The sequence below is a fragment of the Podarcis muralis genome, chromosome 7 (genome assembly GCF_964188315.1).
Source record: "Podarcis muralis chromosome 7, rPodMur119.hap1.1, whole genome shotgun sequence".
Lineage (NCBI taxonomy): Eukaryota > Metazoa > Chordata > Lepidosauria > Squamata > Lacertidae > Podarcis > Podarcis muralis.
The window spans coordinates 7,418,563-7,437,860 of record NC_135661.1 but is presented as its reverse complement, the minus strand read 5'-3'; the positions used below and the strand labels follow the sequence as shown (position 1 = coordinate 7,437,860).

General features: G+C 52.1%; 1 protein-coding gene across 2 annotated transcripts; it reads right to left on the bottom strand.

The window, feature by feature from the left end:
* Positions 1 to 3,551: 3,551 nt before the first annotated feature.
* HP1BP3 (heterochromatin protein 1 binding protein 3) lies at positions 3,552 to 19,043 on the bottom strand. 2 transcript variants are annotated; one of them, XM_028741419.2, is made up of 13 exons: positions 18,882 to 19,043; positions 13,656 to 13,833; positions 13,074 to 13,176; positions 11,744 to 11,897; positions 11,224 to 11,383; positions 10,267 to 10,410; positions 9,614 to 9,694; positions 8,924 to 9,081; positions 7,669 to 7,759; positions 7,365 to 7,524; positions 5,539 to 5,650; positions 4,862 to 4,987; positions 3,552 to 4,748 (listed from the first exon to the last, which is right to left on the bottom strand). In XM_028741419.2, the coding sequence occupies exons 2-13, from the start codon at positions 13,740 to 13,742 to the stop codon at positions 4,445 to 4,447; spliced, it is 1,680 nt and encodes a 559-aa protein (XP_028597252.2). In that variant the 5' UTR covers positions 13,743 to 13,833; positions 18,882 to 19,043; the 3' UTR covers positions 3,552 to 4,444. The 2 variants fall into 2 exon arrangements, with proteins under 2 accessions (XP_028597252.2, XP_028597254.2); XM_028741421.2 differs by lacking the exon at positions 13,656 to 13,833 and having other exon boundaries at positions 18,882 to 19,042.
* Positions 19,044 to 19,298: the final 255 nt, after the last annotated feature.

Here is a 19,298-nt window from a genome sequence, read left to right as displayed (position 1 = left end):
GCTCCCTTGGCCAATAAAGCGAGATGAGCGCCGCAGCCCCAGAGTCGGCCACGACTGGACCTAATGGTCAGGGGTCCCTTTACCTTTACGTGGACTGCACCTCCCCCACAATACTTTGCATATTTTTATGGCATTGGGAAAATATTTTTTTGGGGGGGATGGGGCAATTCACAGACCCTTTAGGGATCTGTGGATGAAAGGGGAACCCCTAGTCTGTATGGAAAGCAGCCCATTCAAACAGCTCAGGGTGGCTGGGCAGAGTAGGACTGTTTGAGCACTTAGGTGGCACTTTAACCAAAGGGCACCTCAATGGTTCCTGCCCCCTGCCCCAACATGTGCAGAAAAAGGGCTCATTCCTTGCATGCCTCCATCCCATCCTGAGAAAAAGCTGCACCTGTGGAACATCTGTCTTTCTCAGGGCTCCCGACGCCCCTTTCCCTGCAGAGCACGCAAAGTAAGTCACAAGAACATAGGAAGATCCCTGCTAGATCTGGCTAATGGCCCATCTAGTCCAGCCTTCTGTTCTCTCAGTGGCGACCCAGATGCCCCAATGGGAATCCCAAAAGCAGGATTTGGGGAACCTGTATTCCCAACTACAGGCTTCCAGGAGCCTGTATTCAGAAGCATTGCTGCCTCCAACTGTGGAGGTGGAACATATAGCCCCATCCTCCCGGAATTATTTTCCTAATCTTTGGAAGCCATCCAAGTTGGTGGCCATCAATGCGTTGGTGGCATCAATGGGAGTGAGTTCCAGAGTTTAACTATATGCTGTGTGAAGTAGAACATAAAAGAACAAAAAACTACGATGGACAAAATAACCCCCCCACCCCCCCAGAAGTGACCTTGAGGCAGAATTTATTTTTGCAGACAAAAGAGGACAGTTTTGTCAAGGGACGACTGGAAACAAGCCACTTTCCCGGGAAGAATTAAAGCACCAGATTTGGGCCGAGAACATTGCCAAGGCAGAAGGGACAGATGGTTCTTGAACACAAAAAAGGAGGGCGGGGAGGTAGAACAGGAGCAGGAAGTGGTTGGAAGTTAAGGAAGGAAGGAGCTGGGATAATGTGTGGAGGAACTCTTATTAGTGAAGGTCGCCAGGGTGACAAGACAATGTCTGGCTGTTGCAAGCTGCCCTGCAAAGATTCTGCGGGGAGAAAGGGAATCTAGGAAGGTACCTCTACCCTTAAAGGCAAGGTAAAAGGTAAAGGGACCCCTGACGGTTACGTCCAGTCACGGACGACTCTGGGGTTGCAGCGCTCATCTCGCTTTACTGGCCGAGGGAGCGGGTGTTAGTCTGCAGACGGCTTCCGGGTCATGTGGCCAGCATGACTAAGCCACTTCTGGCGAACCAGAGCAGCGCACAGAAACGCTGTTTACCTTCCTGCTGGAGCGGTACCTATTTATCTACTTGCACTTTGACGTGCTTTCGAACTGCTAGGTGGGCAGGAGCTGGGACCGAGCAATGGGAGCTCACCCCATCACAGGGATTTGAACCGCTGACCTTCTGATTGGCAAGCCCAAGGCGTAGTGGTTTAGACCACAGCTCCACCCGCATCCCTGTCTTAAAGGCAAATATGCCTCTAAATACCAGTTGCTAAGAATCACAGGTGGGGAAAGCCCTGCTGTTGAGCTCAGGTCTTACTTGCAGATTCCCTTTAGGGCATCTGTGAGAACTAGATAGATTGGACTGGACCAAGGTTTCCCAAACTTTGGGTCTCCAGCTGTTTCTGGACTACAACTCCCATCATCCCTAGCTAGCAGGAACAGCGGTCAGGGATTATGGGAATTGGTAGTACAAAAACAGCTGGAAACTCAAGACCTCAGACTTAGGTTTGAAGCTGCAGAGCAAGGACTTTGGAGAAACCAAGATGCACCTGGGAAGATCTTCGCCAGCATATTCCGGAACTTATATAGCAAGGATGTTAGACCTCAGGCCCTCCAGGTGTTGAGGGAATAGAATTTCCATCAGCGCCAGGCAGCATGACAAACGATGATGATGGGAGTTGTAGTCCAACTTGGGGAGCCCTACCCCCGTTCCAGCAGCCTTTCCTTCTACTGAGCCCTGGCAGTGCTGCTGCTGGACGCCTTCCTGTTGATGGTACTTTTATGACCTGACTTTGTGGGATGTGCTTAATTTGAAGTAATGCCCGGAAAGGCCAGAGGTTCAGAATGACAAGGGGAAGACAAAAGATCTTGGGAGGCCCGTCTGAAAAGGGTAACATTTGTCCTTGAGAGTTGAGTGGGGTGGGATGAAGACAGGGCACACTGTGCCTGTGACATCCAGCAAAGTGGCCATCTCCAATGGACAGGTCAGACTTGCTTTTGTCCCAAGCTCTTTTGCCAGTTTTCTTAAGCCAACACTGCTTGTCACCCAAAGGAGGCAGCCAGCTTTGCACTGGGCTGTGAATGCCAAGGAGAGAAGGAAGTGCTGTAGGGTGGGATCTAAATGGAGGATGGGGAGGTAACATTTTTCAACTGAAGACTTTGGGGGAAAGGCATTTGGATCACAGAACTGCCCCGCCGCTTTGTTCTGAGGGGGCATTCAGCCTTTGGCAGACCATGGATGGCTGCATGAGTGGATTTGGTAAACCTCTTGTATCTGGACTCAAGCACTGCTGCTAAAACAGATGCCGTGCCATTTAAAGTCTTTTCTCCCTGCCCTGTAAAGGCACACGGGTCTCCACAACAGGGTGCGTGTCTCTACCGTGTGCTCCTGTACATTTGTGCACCATCCCAAAGGGTTAATGCCAAGCGAGAGCCCAGATGGCCGACACCGCCTGCATTTTCACCCTTGACCCTGGATCACAGGATCCCCGCTGCCCAGGGTGCCGCCCGGCTCAGTTTTACGTGTGGGTACACAAAATGTGTTATATTTATAAAAGGAACCTTCTAAACCTCTGTGAATTAAGGAGTGAGGAGCAGGAGAGCGAGGGTGGAATGTAGCAGACAAAGGTGAGATCCTGACGTTTTCTTGAAATGAAGGTGGTCATCTGCGACCTCAACACTTCCAACAGCTGTCTGCCTAATAAACCGACACGGCCATCACTCCCGCCCTGGCCATCTCCCCCCAAAAAGAACTGGGCCAGAAATGTGGGCATCTGATAAAAGACCTAGGTCAATGCAGAGCACGTGTTTTGCATGCAGAAGGTCCCAGGTACGGCTGGGCAGAGACGCCTGCCTGCAACCTTGGAGAGTCACTGCTGCCAGTCAGCAAAAACAATGCTAAGCTAGATGGACCAATGGGTCTGACTCAGCACAAGGCAATTTCCTATGTTCCTAGGGTTTTGTGGAAATGAAGAATTTAATTAAATCCAACTGGGCATCACCAACAACTTTGGGAAACAGTGGCCAAAAGATTCCCAAGCCCTCTGTTGAGATGGTGCTTCAAGGCACTTCTGAGCTGCAAGCAGGACCCTCTTGGCCCATGACAGAGCTGGGGCTATGCTGGGATGGCTCTGGGGAGCAGGCTTCTCTCTCCCGCATCCCAACCCCCCCAGGCCCCAGCCCCACACTTTGTGGGTGTCTGAAAAAGACCACACCCCAGACAGGTGTCAAGAGTCTACTTTTTATTTTAACAAACAGCATGTTCCTTTGCTTAATGGGTCTAATCATTTGCTCTACTTAGATTGTTCTCGGTCATTTTCTTTTCTCTCTTTTTTTTTCCTTTAAAAAAAGGGGAGGGGGAACAAATGACGAAACCTGGTGTTCGTCCCCCCCCCACTCTTTCTTTACAGAACAAGTTTCAAAAGCTGGATTCAAGAAAAACTTTATGTAAGCTTGGTTTTCAGGCGACATTGAAACACTGGGGGTGGAGAGCATCTAAGCTAAAAAAAAAAAAAAAACCACAAGAAAACACAACAAGGTAATGAAGAAGGCGTCTGTGGGGAAGCCCCCCGCCCCCCATCTGGCACCCAACTCTTCTTCTGAGAAGACTTGCTCACCCCAGGGGGTTCACTGGCCTGCAAGAACCAAGCAAGGCACCCAAAAGGCGGGAGGAGGAGGAAGAAGTGCCCTGTTCAGAAAGTCTTCCCGGGGATCCTTTCCACTTTCTAAAAATATAAAAATCTTCTTCTGCAACCTGTTTCAAAAGCCCAAAATTCAAAGGCAAGGTGACCCTGTACAGATTAACCTTCTCCTTCTTTTTTATTTTCAAAAAGAACAGTTCTATGGAGGGGAAGGGGTCAGGTAGATGGGAGAGGGGGAGAGGGTGGGTGGCGAGAAGGCACAGAGGGCAGGACCTAGATCTAAGGGGAGACGCTTGGATTATTAAGTGCCGCTTTGACTGGCTGGCTTTCACCGCTGCTGAAGGAAGTGGGGGGGGGGGGGAGAAGAGAGAGATGTTTGAAAGCATCAGGAGGAAGAGACAAAGGTGGCCTTGCACTTTGCAAGCAAGCGTGTGAGATCCCCACCCCCTTGTGCCCTGCCACTCTGGAGGGAGAAGGGGTTACTTTTTGGCTCTCAGGGACTTGCGCATGGTGGTCTTGCTCTTCTTGGCCGAGGGCTTCAGGTCCTTCTTTGCGCTGGCGGCTGAGGAGGGCTTCTTGGGGGCAGAGAGAGTCTTGAGGGCCGGGCGGGGCGGGGCAGCTGGCTTGGCTTTCTTGGCCTTGGGGGCCTTGACCTTGGGAGGGGGGGCTTTGGCCTTCCCACGGCGGGCCACGGGGGCTTTGCGGGGCTTGGGCTTGGCCTCCCGCCACTTTGCCAGTGGGGGGGCCCTGTTCCGGGCCTTTGGCGGGGGCCGCTTCTGCATCCTGCCAAGGAAAGGAAAAGCTCTCAGGGCGGGCCCTGCAAGCCCAGAGGCAACCTCAGCCCCTGCCACTTCACAGCAGGCCAGGTGGACCCAAAAGTGCCCCCCAACAGATACCTTTTCCTTGGAGGGGGCTCTTCCTCCTCTGACTCCTCCTCTGACTCCTCTTCTTCCTCTGAGTCTTCCTCTTCATCCTCCTCTGACTCTTCCTCTTTCTGTTTCTCCGGAAACAGGACACCGGGGCTGCAGGGGGGGAAAGAAGGAACACCCCCAAGAGGAAATAATCAACTCACCAGGTGGGAAAGTGGAGCTCAATGGGAGCAAAAGGGGCAGGATCCTTCTCTCTCCCATTCCTTTAACCACCCAAGGCTTTAGAACAGGGTGGGGGAACTCTGGCCCACCGGGGGGGGGGTCCAGTTTTGCCCACAAAGTCACTTCCCCCAAACCAGGCCCACCTGTCAATCATCTGATGTCAGCTGGTAGCCAGGGAGAAGTGGGAATCAATCCTGCTGAAGGCTGCTTCACCAGGGGGCTGCTACCTATCAGTCACCTGACATCAGATGATTGGCGGTTGGGGGCCTGCGGGGTGGGAGATGAAACGATCTGGACCCGCCAATCAAAAAGGTTCCCACTCCTGCCGTTAAAGAGAGTCAGCTGGAGGACAGGTGTGTTTGTGAGAATAAGGTTGGCTGAGTATTTAAAGCACTTCCTCACCTTGCCCTGTCCCGCCTTGCACCTTGGAATCTCAGGTGCTTCCTCCGAAGGCAGAGGCTGCCCCCCCCCAACCCCGTTACCTGGGATAGTAGGGGAAACACAGCTGGAAGGTGCCACTGAAGCCCTTCCCGGAAATCTGCTCCATCCAGCCGTACTTCTCACACTTCTGCAGGGTCCTCTTCAGTAGGTGGACTGTGGGGTGGGAGGAGGATGGCATCAGGAGGGGCACCAGCCTCTTGAGCTCAGCACACCCCCAACAAACCCCTTCCCTGTCACGGAATGGCCTCTTTTGCAAGCCCTGTTCCTTGGGATTCTGACAAAGAGGCCAGTTTTGAGCCACCTGTGTGCTCAGGGGTTGGGGAGGGGTTCGAGAGTTCAGGCCAAAGTTCCAAGGCTGGACCTCTGAGCATCCCAGCCTCTGCTCTTCCCAAGAAGCCGATTCCGCCCCCCCCCCCCAATGCTGCATGGCTGCCAGAGCAGCTGGAAAGCTTGCCTTCATCTACCTAGCAACAGTTTATGCTAAATGCCTCCCCACTCCACCCCTGCTCCTCCTTCCTTTTTTTTTTATTTTTTTAAGGTGAGTACCTTTGGCTTGAACTTGCACCCAGCACATTCTCCCTCATCTCTGGGTAAAGGAAAACACACACACACACACACACACTTTGAAAAGTGGGTGATGGGGCAGGAGAGCATCTTAAAACGCTGTTCCCAAAGGGAACAAAAATCAGATTCCAAACTGCCGGCCTCTAAGCCCTTTCAAAACATAGGTCAAAACTGGGGACCAAAGCCTTTCTCTTTCTCTCTCCCCCCCCCCCCCGTCTCTGTCTGCTCCCCTATATTTGCAACGAGTATTCTGAGCCAAGTGGAGGGGCTTTTGCTTCAACCACTGCCCTCGCCCCCAAGATGCCTGAGGCAGGGCGGAAAAAGCACTCTGGCTTTGCGTTGAAGGAGGAAATAATCCAGGCACAGACTGTGAGATATGAGCAGCAGCCCACAGACTTCTCCTTGTAGCGGACAGAACAGGCTGCCTTTGAAAGGGCAGCTAGAAGGGAGCCCATGTGGAGAACTGGGGGGTGGTGGCTTCCATTAAGCCCTGTGCCCTTGCCAAGGCTCAGTGTCTTTTCAAGAGCAGGCGCTCTCCTGGAACAAAAATATGCACGCACGCACGCGCGCGCGCACACACACACACACACACACACACACACACACACAGAGCCTGCACACGCTTTCTCCCAGCAGGTCTCCTGCAAACCTCACCACTGGGCTATTTTAAAACCCAAGATCTGAGAGGGGGAACCTGGGCTGTAAAGGCAATCAATGGAAGAAGGGAGTGAGGGAGGATCGCACAGGCATTTCATTTGCCAAGGCTCTGCTACTGCAATGTAAGCCCTTGTCCTGGTTGCTCTTTGAAGCCCTCGCCCTAAACCTCGCCACTTAACCTCCAAGGCTCTTCTCTGGCAAAAACCAGGGGCCCCAGAAATCCAAGCACCACCCACCTTCCCTACACCTGACAACAGGTGGCGATGGCTGGTTGCCACTCTCGTCTTTTCCTATTTCTATAGATCTGGGCGCCCCAGAGAGATAAGAGGAAATACACTGGAGGGGGGGTTGAATTAGATAACCCTCAGGGTGCCTTCCAACTCTACAACTCTGCGATCTACGCATTAGCCCCAAAGTTAGGGGCTTGTAGCCTGTGCACAAACCAATGAAATGTGTCCGTCTCCTTCCCACCCCTGCCGCACCCCATGGCTGGGCCCTGCTGGTATTCACTTTGGCCAGTGCAGGGCCCTCCCAGATGACAAGGGGATTCTTGAGCTGCGATTCTTGCCCTGCAGGGGGCTGGACCAGATCATCCTTGCCTGCCTGCGCCTGTGGAACTAGGTCTCTCCCCTCTGTGCCTCCTTACCTTGGAAGCTGGAGTTTGACCCTGGGTGATTCTCCAGAACATACTTCTTCAGAGCAGTGGTGGAGCAGGTCTTGGGCTCATTCATGGCCGCAATGGCGGAGAGGATGGCATCTTCCATCAGGCTCCCACCCAGAAGGGGCTTCTCCCCAGATTTCTTCAGCTGAAACAGACAGTCATTATGGTAACCCCCAGCCCAAACCAGATGCAGCCCCCTAAGCTGCTTGCTCTTGGCAGGCCAATGGAGGAGGGGAGCCAGAGGGAGTCAAGTTAAAGGGAGCTGGGCTGCTCCCCCCCCCACACACACCTGGAAAGTTCCAGAAGCTCCTTTCCCTGTGATCTGCTCCAACTGGCCCTTCTCCACTGCTCTCTGCAGAGCATTCTTCAGCAACTGAGGTCTGTGGGAGGGAAGAAAAGGAGCTTTAAGGCCATGATTGGCAGAGAGAGCGGCAAAGAGCACACAGTCCCTATCTCCCAACAGCAGGGAGATCCTGCTGAAAAGAGGGAGGATAATTGAAACAGCCTCCCAGGAGGAAGAGTGGAGCTTCTTTCCTGGGCCTGAGGCTGACACAAAGCCCTCCTGGGTGGCCCTTCCTTGAAGTGGAGGAGATTCTGCTCCCTCACGGGATGCAGAATGGCTTCTTCTGTCCACAGGCTGTGAACTGGAGCACCAAACCCTCACACAGACTACCAGCCAAGTAGCTACACCCTCCTTTTCCCCTCTTGTTTTAAAAATCCAACTACAGTGGTACCTCGGGTTACATACGCTTCAGGTTACAGACTTCACTAACCCAGAAATAGTGCTTCAGGTTAAGAACTTTGCTTCAGGATGAGAACAGAAATCGTGCTCCAGCGGCGCAGCAGCAGCAGGAGGCCCCATTAGCTAAAGCGGTGCTTCAGGTTAAGAACAGTTTCAGGTTAAGTACAGACCTCTGGAACGAATTAAGTACTTAACCCGAGGTACTACTGTATACTTCAAAACATTTGGAATAAACCTAGAAGAGTTTAAGGATTCCTTTTTTGCAAGGAGGAGGATCACAGGAGCAGTGGGACGAAACTAATTTTGAGCAGGAGCGAAAGCTGCCTTCTACCAAGCCTGGCTGTTTGCCCACTGAGCTCAGAATGGAGCTTTCTTTACAGCTCAGTGGTGGAGCACCTGCCTTTCATGCAGGGAGCCCCAGGTTCAGTCACCACTGAGCTGTAAAGAAAGCCATTTCCTCTGCTCTGGCTACAATGGCGGGACACTCTGAACATACTCAGGAACACCCCATAGGTACATGTCTCAGGTGAGAACATCAGTTCGTACCCAAAGTTAGTCCTACTTGAGTAGATGCAACTGATGGACATGGCTCAGTTCCTCTCATTGAAATGGGTCCACTTCTGTGAACATGGTACCACCCGTGTTCCCAACAGGGAATAATCCTTTGCTGCCAATGCCAAGTCGGAAGTTGTTGAAGAGTCGTGCCCAGCCACCTGCTGTCAGAGGGCAGAGCCTAAAGCAAGAAGTCCTGGTTGGTTGGCCAGCCAGTGCCTCCGTCCTGCCCTCCCCCTTCCAGCCCTACCTGATGTCCACCTTCAGCTTCGGGTAATACTGGGAGACATATTTCTTGATCAAGCTGTAGGAGGCCTCCTTCGGCTCGCAGAGGCGTGTAAAGGCCAGCGGGAGGATGTCTTCCAGCTTCACCTGCTGCTCTGGGCCGGACGCCGAAGAAGAGCTCCGCTGTGGAGGAGAGAGGTCGGAAGCAAAGCAAGGATTCATTTCTTCCAATACATTCCTAGCCCCGCTTTCTACATGTTCTGTTTACAAAGCAACTGTCTGTTCTAACCATCACATCCACATCACATGCTTAAAGCACATCCCACTCCCCAGCAAAGAATCCCAGCAACTGTAGTTTACCCCCACAAAGGTACATTTCCCACAACCCTTAAACTACAGTTCCCATAATTCATTGGTGGAAAGTCATGTGCTTTAAATGTATGTGGCAAATGTGGCTTTTATCTCAAAGGTTATGTACGTTTACTGCAATCCTTTGCCATCAACAGACATGGAAAAGGGTCTGCCACTAGTTCTTCAAGTGCTTCCACCACTGTGGAACGTGTGCCTTCTTCAGAGCTCTTGAAGGGATACAAGACCTGATTCAGACAAGACCCCTTGTTAGTTCCTTCGGAGAATGGAGGATTTCAACTGTGCACACTAATTACGAGCTTTGCTACCTCAACCCCTAAACCTCCCCCAGGTCCCTCAGCATTACCTTCCGGTCCCTGGATTTGGGGGCCGTTTTCCCTGAGTTCGGGGCCACCACAAAGCTCCCAGAGGCTCCTTTTCCTTTCACCTGGCGTGGAGAAAGAGGGGTCCAGTTCAGGCACCAGGCAAACTTTCCTTAGGAGGAAAGGCTGGGAAAGCTTCCCTGTGCCATGCTGGCAGATGCTTTCCTCAGGCCTACTGTAAATTGATTTTAGTGGTACATTTAACACCTTTGTTCCCTGCCCCTGAATTCTCCTTGGGACGGAGTGTTGGACAAAACAAATGCACTTCCTTCTCTTAGCTTCTAAGATGCTACTTTAAACCACATCAGGGCAGTGTTTCTCTTGTAATCTACCCAACATTTTTGTAGTCTTTTTGTCTAAGTTAATTGTGCCCCTAAAAGCTGAGCCATTTTGTTTCTCTCCCCCAACTTGTTTTGACAAGATGTCTGCCATTTCTCTCTCTTTAGCTCTGCTCATCCTGTAAATAAATACTTTGAGCCAAGACAAAGCTGTGCCTGCATGAATAAAGCCTTTGAACTCTGGAAAATGTAAGTGATTGTTTCAGTCTTAACACACCCAATCTGCGAGCTCTCCTAATGCTGGGCAGGCTAGAGAGAAATAAGCAAGCAAAAGAACCCTTGACCCACACCCAACTCACCTGCCGAATGACCCCTCGCTCTAGCTCCCTCTTGAGGGCCTGCTTGAGGAGGTAGCCTCTCCTCTCCAGCTCCAGTGAAGGGTACTTATGGATGATGTACTTCCGGATGGCGACAACTGACGCCCCGCCTTTCTGATAGCACGCCTGGAAGGAGAGGAGGCACTTGTGACTAGGCTTACCCTATGCCAGTTGCTGGGAAAAATCACAAGCAGGGAGAGCCCTGCCTGTGGGCTTCCCACCGAGGTGTCTGCTGGGTATAGTGAGAAGAGGAGGATGGCCTGATCTGCCTGTATCTTTCTTGCACAGTTTCAAGACAGGGTGCTTCATCACCCTACCTGGAGCGACTAGGGGGTCAACCATCTAGCTCAGGGTTACCAAGATGGACTAGCAGGGGCTTTTCACTCGCAGGATTCTCCCGGGACGACTAGCAAAGCCCAGGCTGCTCATGACTTGAGGCATCCTCCCTTCCTGACTCAAATCAGGGTGCTCTCATAGCCATACGCTGCCTTCCTAAAGTGTGTGCATGTGTGCATTCCCCCCACCTCCACGTGAAATGTGATGGGGGCAGATTTCTGACAGCATCCCAAACAAAGCCCTCTATAAAGACATTTTAAGCCTGGAGGACTTCCTATAGGAAACTGGGAGGTCCAACTGGCAGGTGTCCAGGGTGTCTCCTGGCCCAAAGGCTGAACACTGACCACAGCAGAGCTGTGCCCTTTGAGCTAGGAGGGCAGGGGCGTTTGCACTGGTGCTGACGATTTGTTAGTCGCCTTCTAAACAATCCGTTTCAAGGCGATTACCTATGCAGTAAAAACGCAAAAACAGCAAATATGTTTAAACCAGTGCAACTGGCACTCTATTCCTGGGGAGTGAAAGGTGACAAAAAACACCACATACCTGGGGGAAGAGACACAAAGAGAAAGGAAGAGCAGCAAGAAGCCCACCCTTTGTGCTCACCTTGATTGCCTCAATCAAAATGGCATCCATCTTGGGGCGAGAAGAAGCCGCCATATGCGTCTGCTTCTGTGCTCTGGCTAGCTGGCTGGCAGAGAGGGTGGCCCAGGCAGGGATGGTCTTCTTGACTTTCTTCTTCTCCTCTTTGACTTGATCCTTCTCCCTTTACACACAGAAAGGGAGAGACTCAAAACTCATGCAGGAATCCCAGAAGCCCAAATACATTTTCTGCAGCTCAGGGGAGCTCTGATTTCACAGAAAAGCAGAGAGCTGGAATCAGAAGAACTGGGCAACTGAATGTTGGACATGGCCTTATACAAAGCCACTTCCACTTAGCCCAGCACTGCACCCCCCCCAAATTGTCAGGGAAGGATGGCAGCTCAGAGGTTGAGCAGCTGCTTGGCATGCAGAAGGCCCCAGGTCAATCCCTGGCTGCATCTCCAGGTAGGGTTGGCAGAGACATTGGCATAACCTTTGCCCCCGGGTATGGACTGCCCCCCACTTCAGTGCCCCCACCCCTTACTCCTTTTTGGCTTCCTCGGCAGGCTTTGCCTCTCCTTCCTTTTCCTCCACTTCGGGCTCCTTGGGTGGCTCTGCCTCATTAGGTGCGGCTGGTGGAGTTTCATTCTCTTGCTCCTCTACAGTCGAAGCAGATTCCTCTGAGCTGACATCAGGATCTGAGAGGGAAGAGGAAGTAGAGGGCCATGTGCAAGTTACATGCGAAGGATAAAACGCACCCACACCCATTGCAGTTGGGCAAACGGGCCCTGCCTGAGGAATGCCACAATGGGGCAGATGTCTCCTGACTGAAGTGACTGCTCACAAGCAGGCAGGATGGCAAAAGCAATCAGCTGGTAGCCAGAGGAAGACGTGGGGGTTGCCCACTGGTGGGCTATTGGGAACCATAGGTAGTGATGGAGTTGCCTTTTTGGTACCTTTCAGCCTCCTTCACTTATAAGCTGATGAGTTGGAGGGCAGCCACTGGCTCAATCGGCAACTGGGGCTCAGTTTCCATCCCCAATATTCTGCAGGTGGGTGTGGTGGTGAGGGCAGGCTGTAGTTCAGGGGCTGAGCCTGTGCTTTGCCCGTACAAGGTGGTCTTCTTGGTGGTACAACCACGGGGGAATACCCAGTTGGCAGTGAGCCCGGTTGGCAGGGCCTTGCTGGGGACGGTTCTCACCCCTTGTGGAATGCTCTTCTTGATGACGTATGCCAGTTTGTGCCATTACTGATTTCCAGGAGGAAATCTAAAAACATCCCTTGGCCTTGTATGGCTGAAAGGTAATGTTTCAGGCAACTCTGAACTCACTGATTGGGGGAACACTTTTCAAAACTGTTTTTATTGAAATTGAAATACTTTATTGTCACTTAAACAACTTGTATACAGTGATATTACATGAGCACCCCCCACTCAGCTCTCTTAGTATCTCTATTTTTCTGTTTTAGAACACTTCTCCAAACAAAAACCAAAAAAAAGGAAAGGAAAAAAGAACCACTTTTAATTTAATAAAATTCATACACCTCTTGATTGTAAAAACAAGGAACCCAAACCAGTTTACAAAAAAATACTGTTCCTATTTTTCCTATCAGGAAGGGTGGGATGCAAACTGAAATAATAAATGCTATTAAAAATAACATAATGCACCTCGAGCATCAAACTTTCCAAACTCCCATCTGAATCTCTGTGTTTCTCATACATACACATACAATTTCAGTAGATCCCCAAGGGTCAACTTAGAAAGCAGTGATGGTTCTCTGGCTGAAAGGACAAGGCTGCGTGCGAATCAGCCCTTCCACCACCACCACTTGACCACAGACCAAGGAGGACAAGAGGTGGGAGTGGGCGTCTTTACCTGGCTTGGCCTCCTCCCCTTCAGCAGGTTTGCTTTTGGGAGGAGTTTCCCGAGCAGAAGAATTCACGGCCCGGCGGATGGGCATGGTGGCGTCTTCAGCCGTCTGGAAGGGAAAGAGCGGCGAGAGCGTCACGAGGAGAGCCCAGGAGGTGCGGAGTGGGCTGGGGCAGGGGGAAGGCTCCAGAGGGAACTAGGGACACCCAGAAGGAAGCCACCATCACCCCGCCATGTATTCCACCTCAGATGGAGGCAACTGCGCTGAGGATCCTTAGGAGGCAGATGGCTCCAACTTCCTGTTTCCATCAGAACTTTTGAGCATCACAGGATGTATATACATTTTAATACGTATATATTGCTTCTGTTCAGAACGAGAAGAGCAAAGGGACCCAGCGAGGGAGGTCTCAGGGGAAGCAGGGGAAGGGATCATTGCTTTGGGGTGGGGAGGGGAGGGCAGGGGAAAGGGAAGGGGGGTGTTGGAGGCAGCCCCAACCAAGATTCCTAGAAGCAGCAGGGGAAGGAAGAGTAGAGCAGCCCTCGCAGGGGCCAGTCCAAGGGCGAGCGTGGGGAAGGGTCGGCCCCTACCTCACTCAACTTGTCCGGGGGGGCTCCCGTTAACAGTGGAAGCGCCTTACGGTGTGCGGGATCAGCTTCGGGCAGATCAGTCGCCATTTTAAATTAATGAATAACCCCAACGTGAGGGTAACACTTTGGAGCCCCAGGTTTTAACCTCAAGGGGAGAGGACTTCCTAACACAGACAACCTAAAGTGCAGAAAAGATTTGGTGTGAAGGTTAACAACGAAACAAAAACAAAGGCAACTTCATCTACATCCCTATCGTGCTACTGAGCAGTCAAAGCAAAAGAAAACAACAAATTAAGCAGTTGCAGAGGAGGAGGCCAGGAAGCCCACTTTGTTGGTGGTCCAACAGAGAAGCTGGAAGCTCCCGTCAGAAACCCCTGCAGGTGGGAAATGGGTTTTCCTTGCACAGATTGAGGGGTGAGGGAATGTCCTCCTCCTCCGAGGCCCCTTGCCCAGCACCCAACAAACCAAGGATGGAAGTGGAGGCCCCAGGGTAGGCAACCCAAGCAGAATGCAACCAGCTGGCATGTTGTGGGTGGAAACGTCCCCCTCCAGCCCCAAGATCTTATTCTACATGTGGGACATTTAAAGACAACCCCACAGCTTTCGTCAGCAGAGGCCTGAAGAGCCCAGCCGACCAGCTTCCACCCATTTTTACCGCAAAGCAGCTCATTGCCCTCACCTTCACCAGCTTATTTTTAAATGTCAAAAACCTCCAGGCAGCAGAGGGCTACCTTTAAAAACAATCCCACCAGCCACCCCCCTCTAACAAACAAGGAGTTGCAGCAACAGACCCACACAGCTCCATGGCGGGGACGGCAGGGGGGAAACAAATTTGGAGTTTCAGCCCCTAATCCGGTTTCTTGAAGCAGATGAAATGTGACACTCAGGGGAAAACAGCTTCTCAGCCCCACTGCACTGTAATAGAGCTGAAAGTGGGTGGGTGGAATCCTCATTTTTCAGAATTGCAACTTTTCTGGGGGGTGAGAGGGAATAATTAAACTGCCTGGAGCACAAATCAGTCTTATCCCCCCCCCCTAACCTATTTGAGGTGCGGGAAGGATGTGGGTCGAACGAGGGCAAGACATGCAACTTGGGAAAAGAAAAAAAAACACATCAGGTTAAAATGCAGGAAATGAAAAACAGCATGAGGAGGTTCTAGGCCCACCACAGGGCAAATTCCCTACATTCCTTCTGGCCTCAGGCCCCACCAACAAGAAAGGTTTTACGTCCTCTCTAGAGGGGGGGAAGGAGCCTTGATGGAGCGACAGGGAATACAGGGGCAGAGGGGGGAAAGGCAAATGCAGGAAGACCATCCTAGATTTATCTCCCAAAGGGAACAATGCCCTGCAATCTTTCTGAATGTTTACATCTGCCAGAAAAGACTGGAGAGAGAGAGACTGAGAGATCTGGGTGACACTGGGACACCTCTGCCTCTTTGAGCTCTGGCATTGTAGGGCATAGGTCCCCTTGGCTGGCATAGTCCTGTGTATGGATTTGCAAAACGTACCTTCTTCCCCTCCTCCAAAAGACCCAGAAAAAACACCTTGATTTTTATTTTTAAAAACAACCCAGATAGCCTCAGACAGCCAACATGTGTGCATTATTCCTGGTATGAAGTGTAGTAACCCCTCCACCCAGGCTAGCAACTGCCACCCCCTCCGTCTTTGCCTACAAAACACTCTTCTTCAGGCTGAGATTCCGAAGCATGTAAGCCGTAAATTTCAAACCTTTGCTTAATCAAATTCAAGTCCCCCCTCACCGATTTTACTTTTCTAAAGAATACCGAAAGTGAGCATGATGTTCAGGAGCAGGTTTCATACATTTCTGTGGGACCAAAGGAACTCCTTAGGCTTTGATTTTGCTGGTGCTTTAATGCACTTTTTAAAAAAGAGAGCCGCCCCTCCAGAGAGCCGCCGTGTTTGAATCTTGCAAAGCTTTGTCTGTCTCTGCACAAGGCTGGTTTCAAAGCGTGGAAGCTGCTAACAGGGTTTTCCCTCTGGGAGATTAAAACCGCTGTTGCACCGGAACCCCTAAGCACAGCATGAGAAGATTTTCTTCTACCTTTTTTAATCTTGTCAAGCTGTAGTAGATGCTAACAACAGTGTGGTATGGTGGTTAGTGTTGGTTTAGAATCAGGGAGGTCCAGGTGCAAATCTCCCCTCAGCCACAAAGCTCCCTGGGCAAACAAGGGACAGTTGCCTAACTCTCTCTTAGCCTCACCTACCTCACAGGTAGCAAGACCCTCAGGTCATGGAAAGGATCTGTTTGTCCCCGTATGTGCTAGAGGTCTCACAGAGCTCTGGGTGCGACTGAGCACCTTCCCTGTGGGGGAAGGTCACACTGCAGGTGCGTTTCAAACCACATGCATTTTTACAGGCAAAAACGAGAATCATACAGAAGACTCCAAAGGCCCAGATTTAGCTAGAAGCTTTTACATCACAAGTCATGTAGGGGATTTATGACGCCAACATTTCAAACTAAACTAGGTGGCAAAACAACAATTGTTCCGGGAGACTTTCAGCACCTACCCAATACTCTGACCATGTATCCCAGTCCCCCAGATGTATTGGTCTACAACTCCCATCATCCCCAGCATCATACAGCTGTGCTGGCAGGGGGCCGATGGAAGCTGCAGATCAAAACACCTGTAGGGCACCAGAGGTTGGGGAAAGCTGATGGAATCATTATTTTGCATTTATAAATCACCTGCTGTTGCAGCCCTTAAGCTGTGCCCCCCCAGTTGTAGATTAGGGGGTGCAATAAGGTTGAGAGACTTGCCTTAAGGCCGCCTAACAAGCTCATAGCAGAGGCAGAATTTGCACTGGGGCATCCAAGTTGGCAGTTCAGCCACTGAGATGCTACACTCTGCCATTTCTCAAAAGAGGTTAAAAGCGTTTCCAGGAACAATGTCAGTGCCTAAATCAACACGACTCTATACTTTCCTGATGAAAGTATACCTTCCTGTGGCCCAAGCTAACTTCAGTTGGAAATTCTGTGCTGGATTAAAATAGTCCACATGGACAGCATTTCTCCTCTTCCTCCTTGTGACAGGCCTCCTGGTATCTCTGACACTGCTTGCAGGGTGGGGGAGGGATGCCTCTGTGCGCATATTTCCTGCTGAATCCAAAATGAAGCGGCTGGTCGAGATGAAATTTTTTTGCACTGGAACCTTAAGGAATCATTGCTTGTGGATTCTGCTATAGGCAAGACAGAGATCAGAGACCACAATGGAATCGCCACAATAATTATATATGGAGCCAGGCCTCTGGGTCCATCTAGCTCCCTCTTGTCTACACAGACTGGCAGCAATGACTCTCCAGGGTTTCAGGCAGCGTCACTAAAGATGCTGTCAGGGACTGAACGCGGATATTCTGCTTGCAAAGCAGATGCTCTTCTACTGTGCTACGACACTTCCCTAATTAAGATCCAAGTACAGCAGTCTAGATTTTAGCTTTTCTACCAGAAACTTGAGGGGTAGAAGCAGCTCTTGCCTGCTTCAGCCATTAGCCCAAAAGCAGGAGGTGGTAGGCTGGAGGAGGAAGGAGCTACAGAACCACACCTAGAATGTGATTCTGGAGTTGCTACCCCCACCTGATAAAAGTTTTCAAGATTCTTCTGTGTCTTGCTCATCATCCTTGTAGTTTCCGCCTCACCACCCTCGGATCTACTGCTCCTTTATGTAACTCCCATCATTCCTCCATTGTTGCCCCTTATGCCCAGAGCACCTTACCAAACACCTGCACACCATCACCTCTGCTCTATTTCATCCTGCAAAGCCTTCCTCAACACCCACCTCCTGGCATGACCCTTAGCTCTCACCCGTCCCTGGAAGTAAACAAGGGCAACAGGCTGTGTGGAGGCCCTTCAGATGTTGTTGGACTCCAACACCCATCAGCAATGATCAGGGATCCTGGACCCACCAACCTCTGAAGCCCCTGACTTGCCCCGAATCCACATTATTGGACCAAACAGAGAACAGCTGCCCTTCCTCTATTTACTGCTGCCTCCCCTTTTCCTTGTGTCTCTCCTGTACAGCATTATGCCTTCCTCAGATGCCCAGCAGCATACAAATATCCTGGCTGGGGCTGATGGAAGTTGTAGTCAAAAAGCTTTGGAGAACACCAGGTTCCCCCTGGATTTAATAATAGATTACATTCATACAGAAGTTGCCAATGTGGTGCCCTTCAGATCTCACTGGGGTCCCCAATTCCCACCAGATAGCATGGCCAATGGTCAGGGTCAGTGCTGGGAGTTGCAGTCCAGGGCACCACCTTGGCTGCCAGTGGAGGCTAGTCCATTAGAAGAGAAGGAGCACTGTCCTCTGCCAGTCCCCACCTTCCTCCTTACATCCAGCTCCGTGGGATGACTGTGCCTATCAGTTTTCCCTCGTGGTCGTCGTCTCAATGTTGCCCTTGTGGAACTCAACAGGGGGATGAATGGGTACAAAACTAGAATTTAGTTTCCTCTGTCATTGGCTCTGGCGCCGCCTACTGCTGAGCCTCCCCCTCCTTTCCTCCCAGCAGCCTGAAAAGGCACTGCTGTCAGCTCCCTTGGAATGACAAGCATTTCAAACTAGGGGGACCCAGCTCCTTTTTTTTGTAAAGTGCGATATAAGCACTGGCGAGGCTGCATACGCAGCACGCACATCGAAAAGCTCACCCTGCTCAAAGGCTCCTGGGAGCTGCAGTTTGCTAAGGATGCTGGGGATTATTGTAGCTCCGTGTGGGCAAGCAAACTTTGGGCGTGGGGAACGTGCTTCAGCTGCCACCTAAGGCAGGTAAGCAAGGAGGAGAGAGGCTGGAGGAGTCCGTCTTCTGCGCCAGCCTGTCACTTAGCCAGCCATGGAAACGGACCTCTGCAGGTCGGTGTGTGTCGCTTTCTGCCTCTCGTTTCTCTCTGCGCAGCAGCAGCAGCAGCGAAGAGGAGGGTGCGCAGGGGCTGCTCCGTAGGTCCAGTCCGGGGGCCGCTGCCAAGGCGTGCCAGGAGCCCCCAGCTCCTCCCCTCCGGGACAGAGGGGCTGGCGCACCGCCACCCAGGCCCCACGGAACGAGCCTTCCAGGGAACCGGGGCCGCCCCGCCCCCCTGCCCGGCGCGCGGCACCGAGACCAGCGCAGGCCTCCCGAGGCCCAAAGCGTCACACGCATACAAAAAAAGCGTTATGCAAATAGGAGCGCGGGCCCAACGCGTGACCTTTGACCCCGCCCCCCTCTCCCGCCCGCCACTCACCGGCTTCAGGGCCTCCTCCTCTCCCCTCACACCCCTCTCTCTTTAGGCGCGCGAGGCACAAAGCGGTAGCGGCGGCGGCGGCGGCCCCTTCAGCGACGGTAGCAAGAAGCGGCGGCGGCGGCGGCGGAACCGGAGGGGACGCTGGGGGTTCGGCGGCGGGCAGGAAGAGGCGGGGCTTACCGGGCCGGAGCAACCAATAGCCGGCGGCGAGCGCCTTTCGAACGCGCGGCGGCGGCCAACCGGCGCCTCCGAGACGCGCGTGCGCCGTGCCGCCACTCCCGTTTGTGTTTCCTTTCCCCCTCCCTTTCCTTTTCGAATAAACAAAAACGCAGCCCGGCTTTGGACAAGGGGGAAGGGCGCATGCGCGCTTTTGCGGCTCGGAGGAGGGGGAAGGGGCGGAAGCGAGCTTCTTTTGGC

Excerpts from the sequence above, each read along its gene's own strand:
- HP1BP3 (XM_028741419.2), bottom strand. The coding sequence starts at position 13,742 with ATGGCGACTGATCTGCCCGAAGCTGATCCCGCACACCGTAAGGCGCTT. Across the intron at positions 11,384-11,743 it reads GCCGAGGAAGCCAAAAAGGA|GGAGAAGGATCAAGTCAAAG; the intron begins GTAAGGGGTGGG and ends CTGTGTGTAAAG. Across the intron at positions 9,695-10,266 it reads AGCGAGGGGTCATTCGGCAG|GTGAAAGGAAAAGGAGCCTC; the intron begins GTGAGTTGGGTG and ends TCTCCACGCCAG.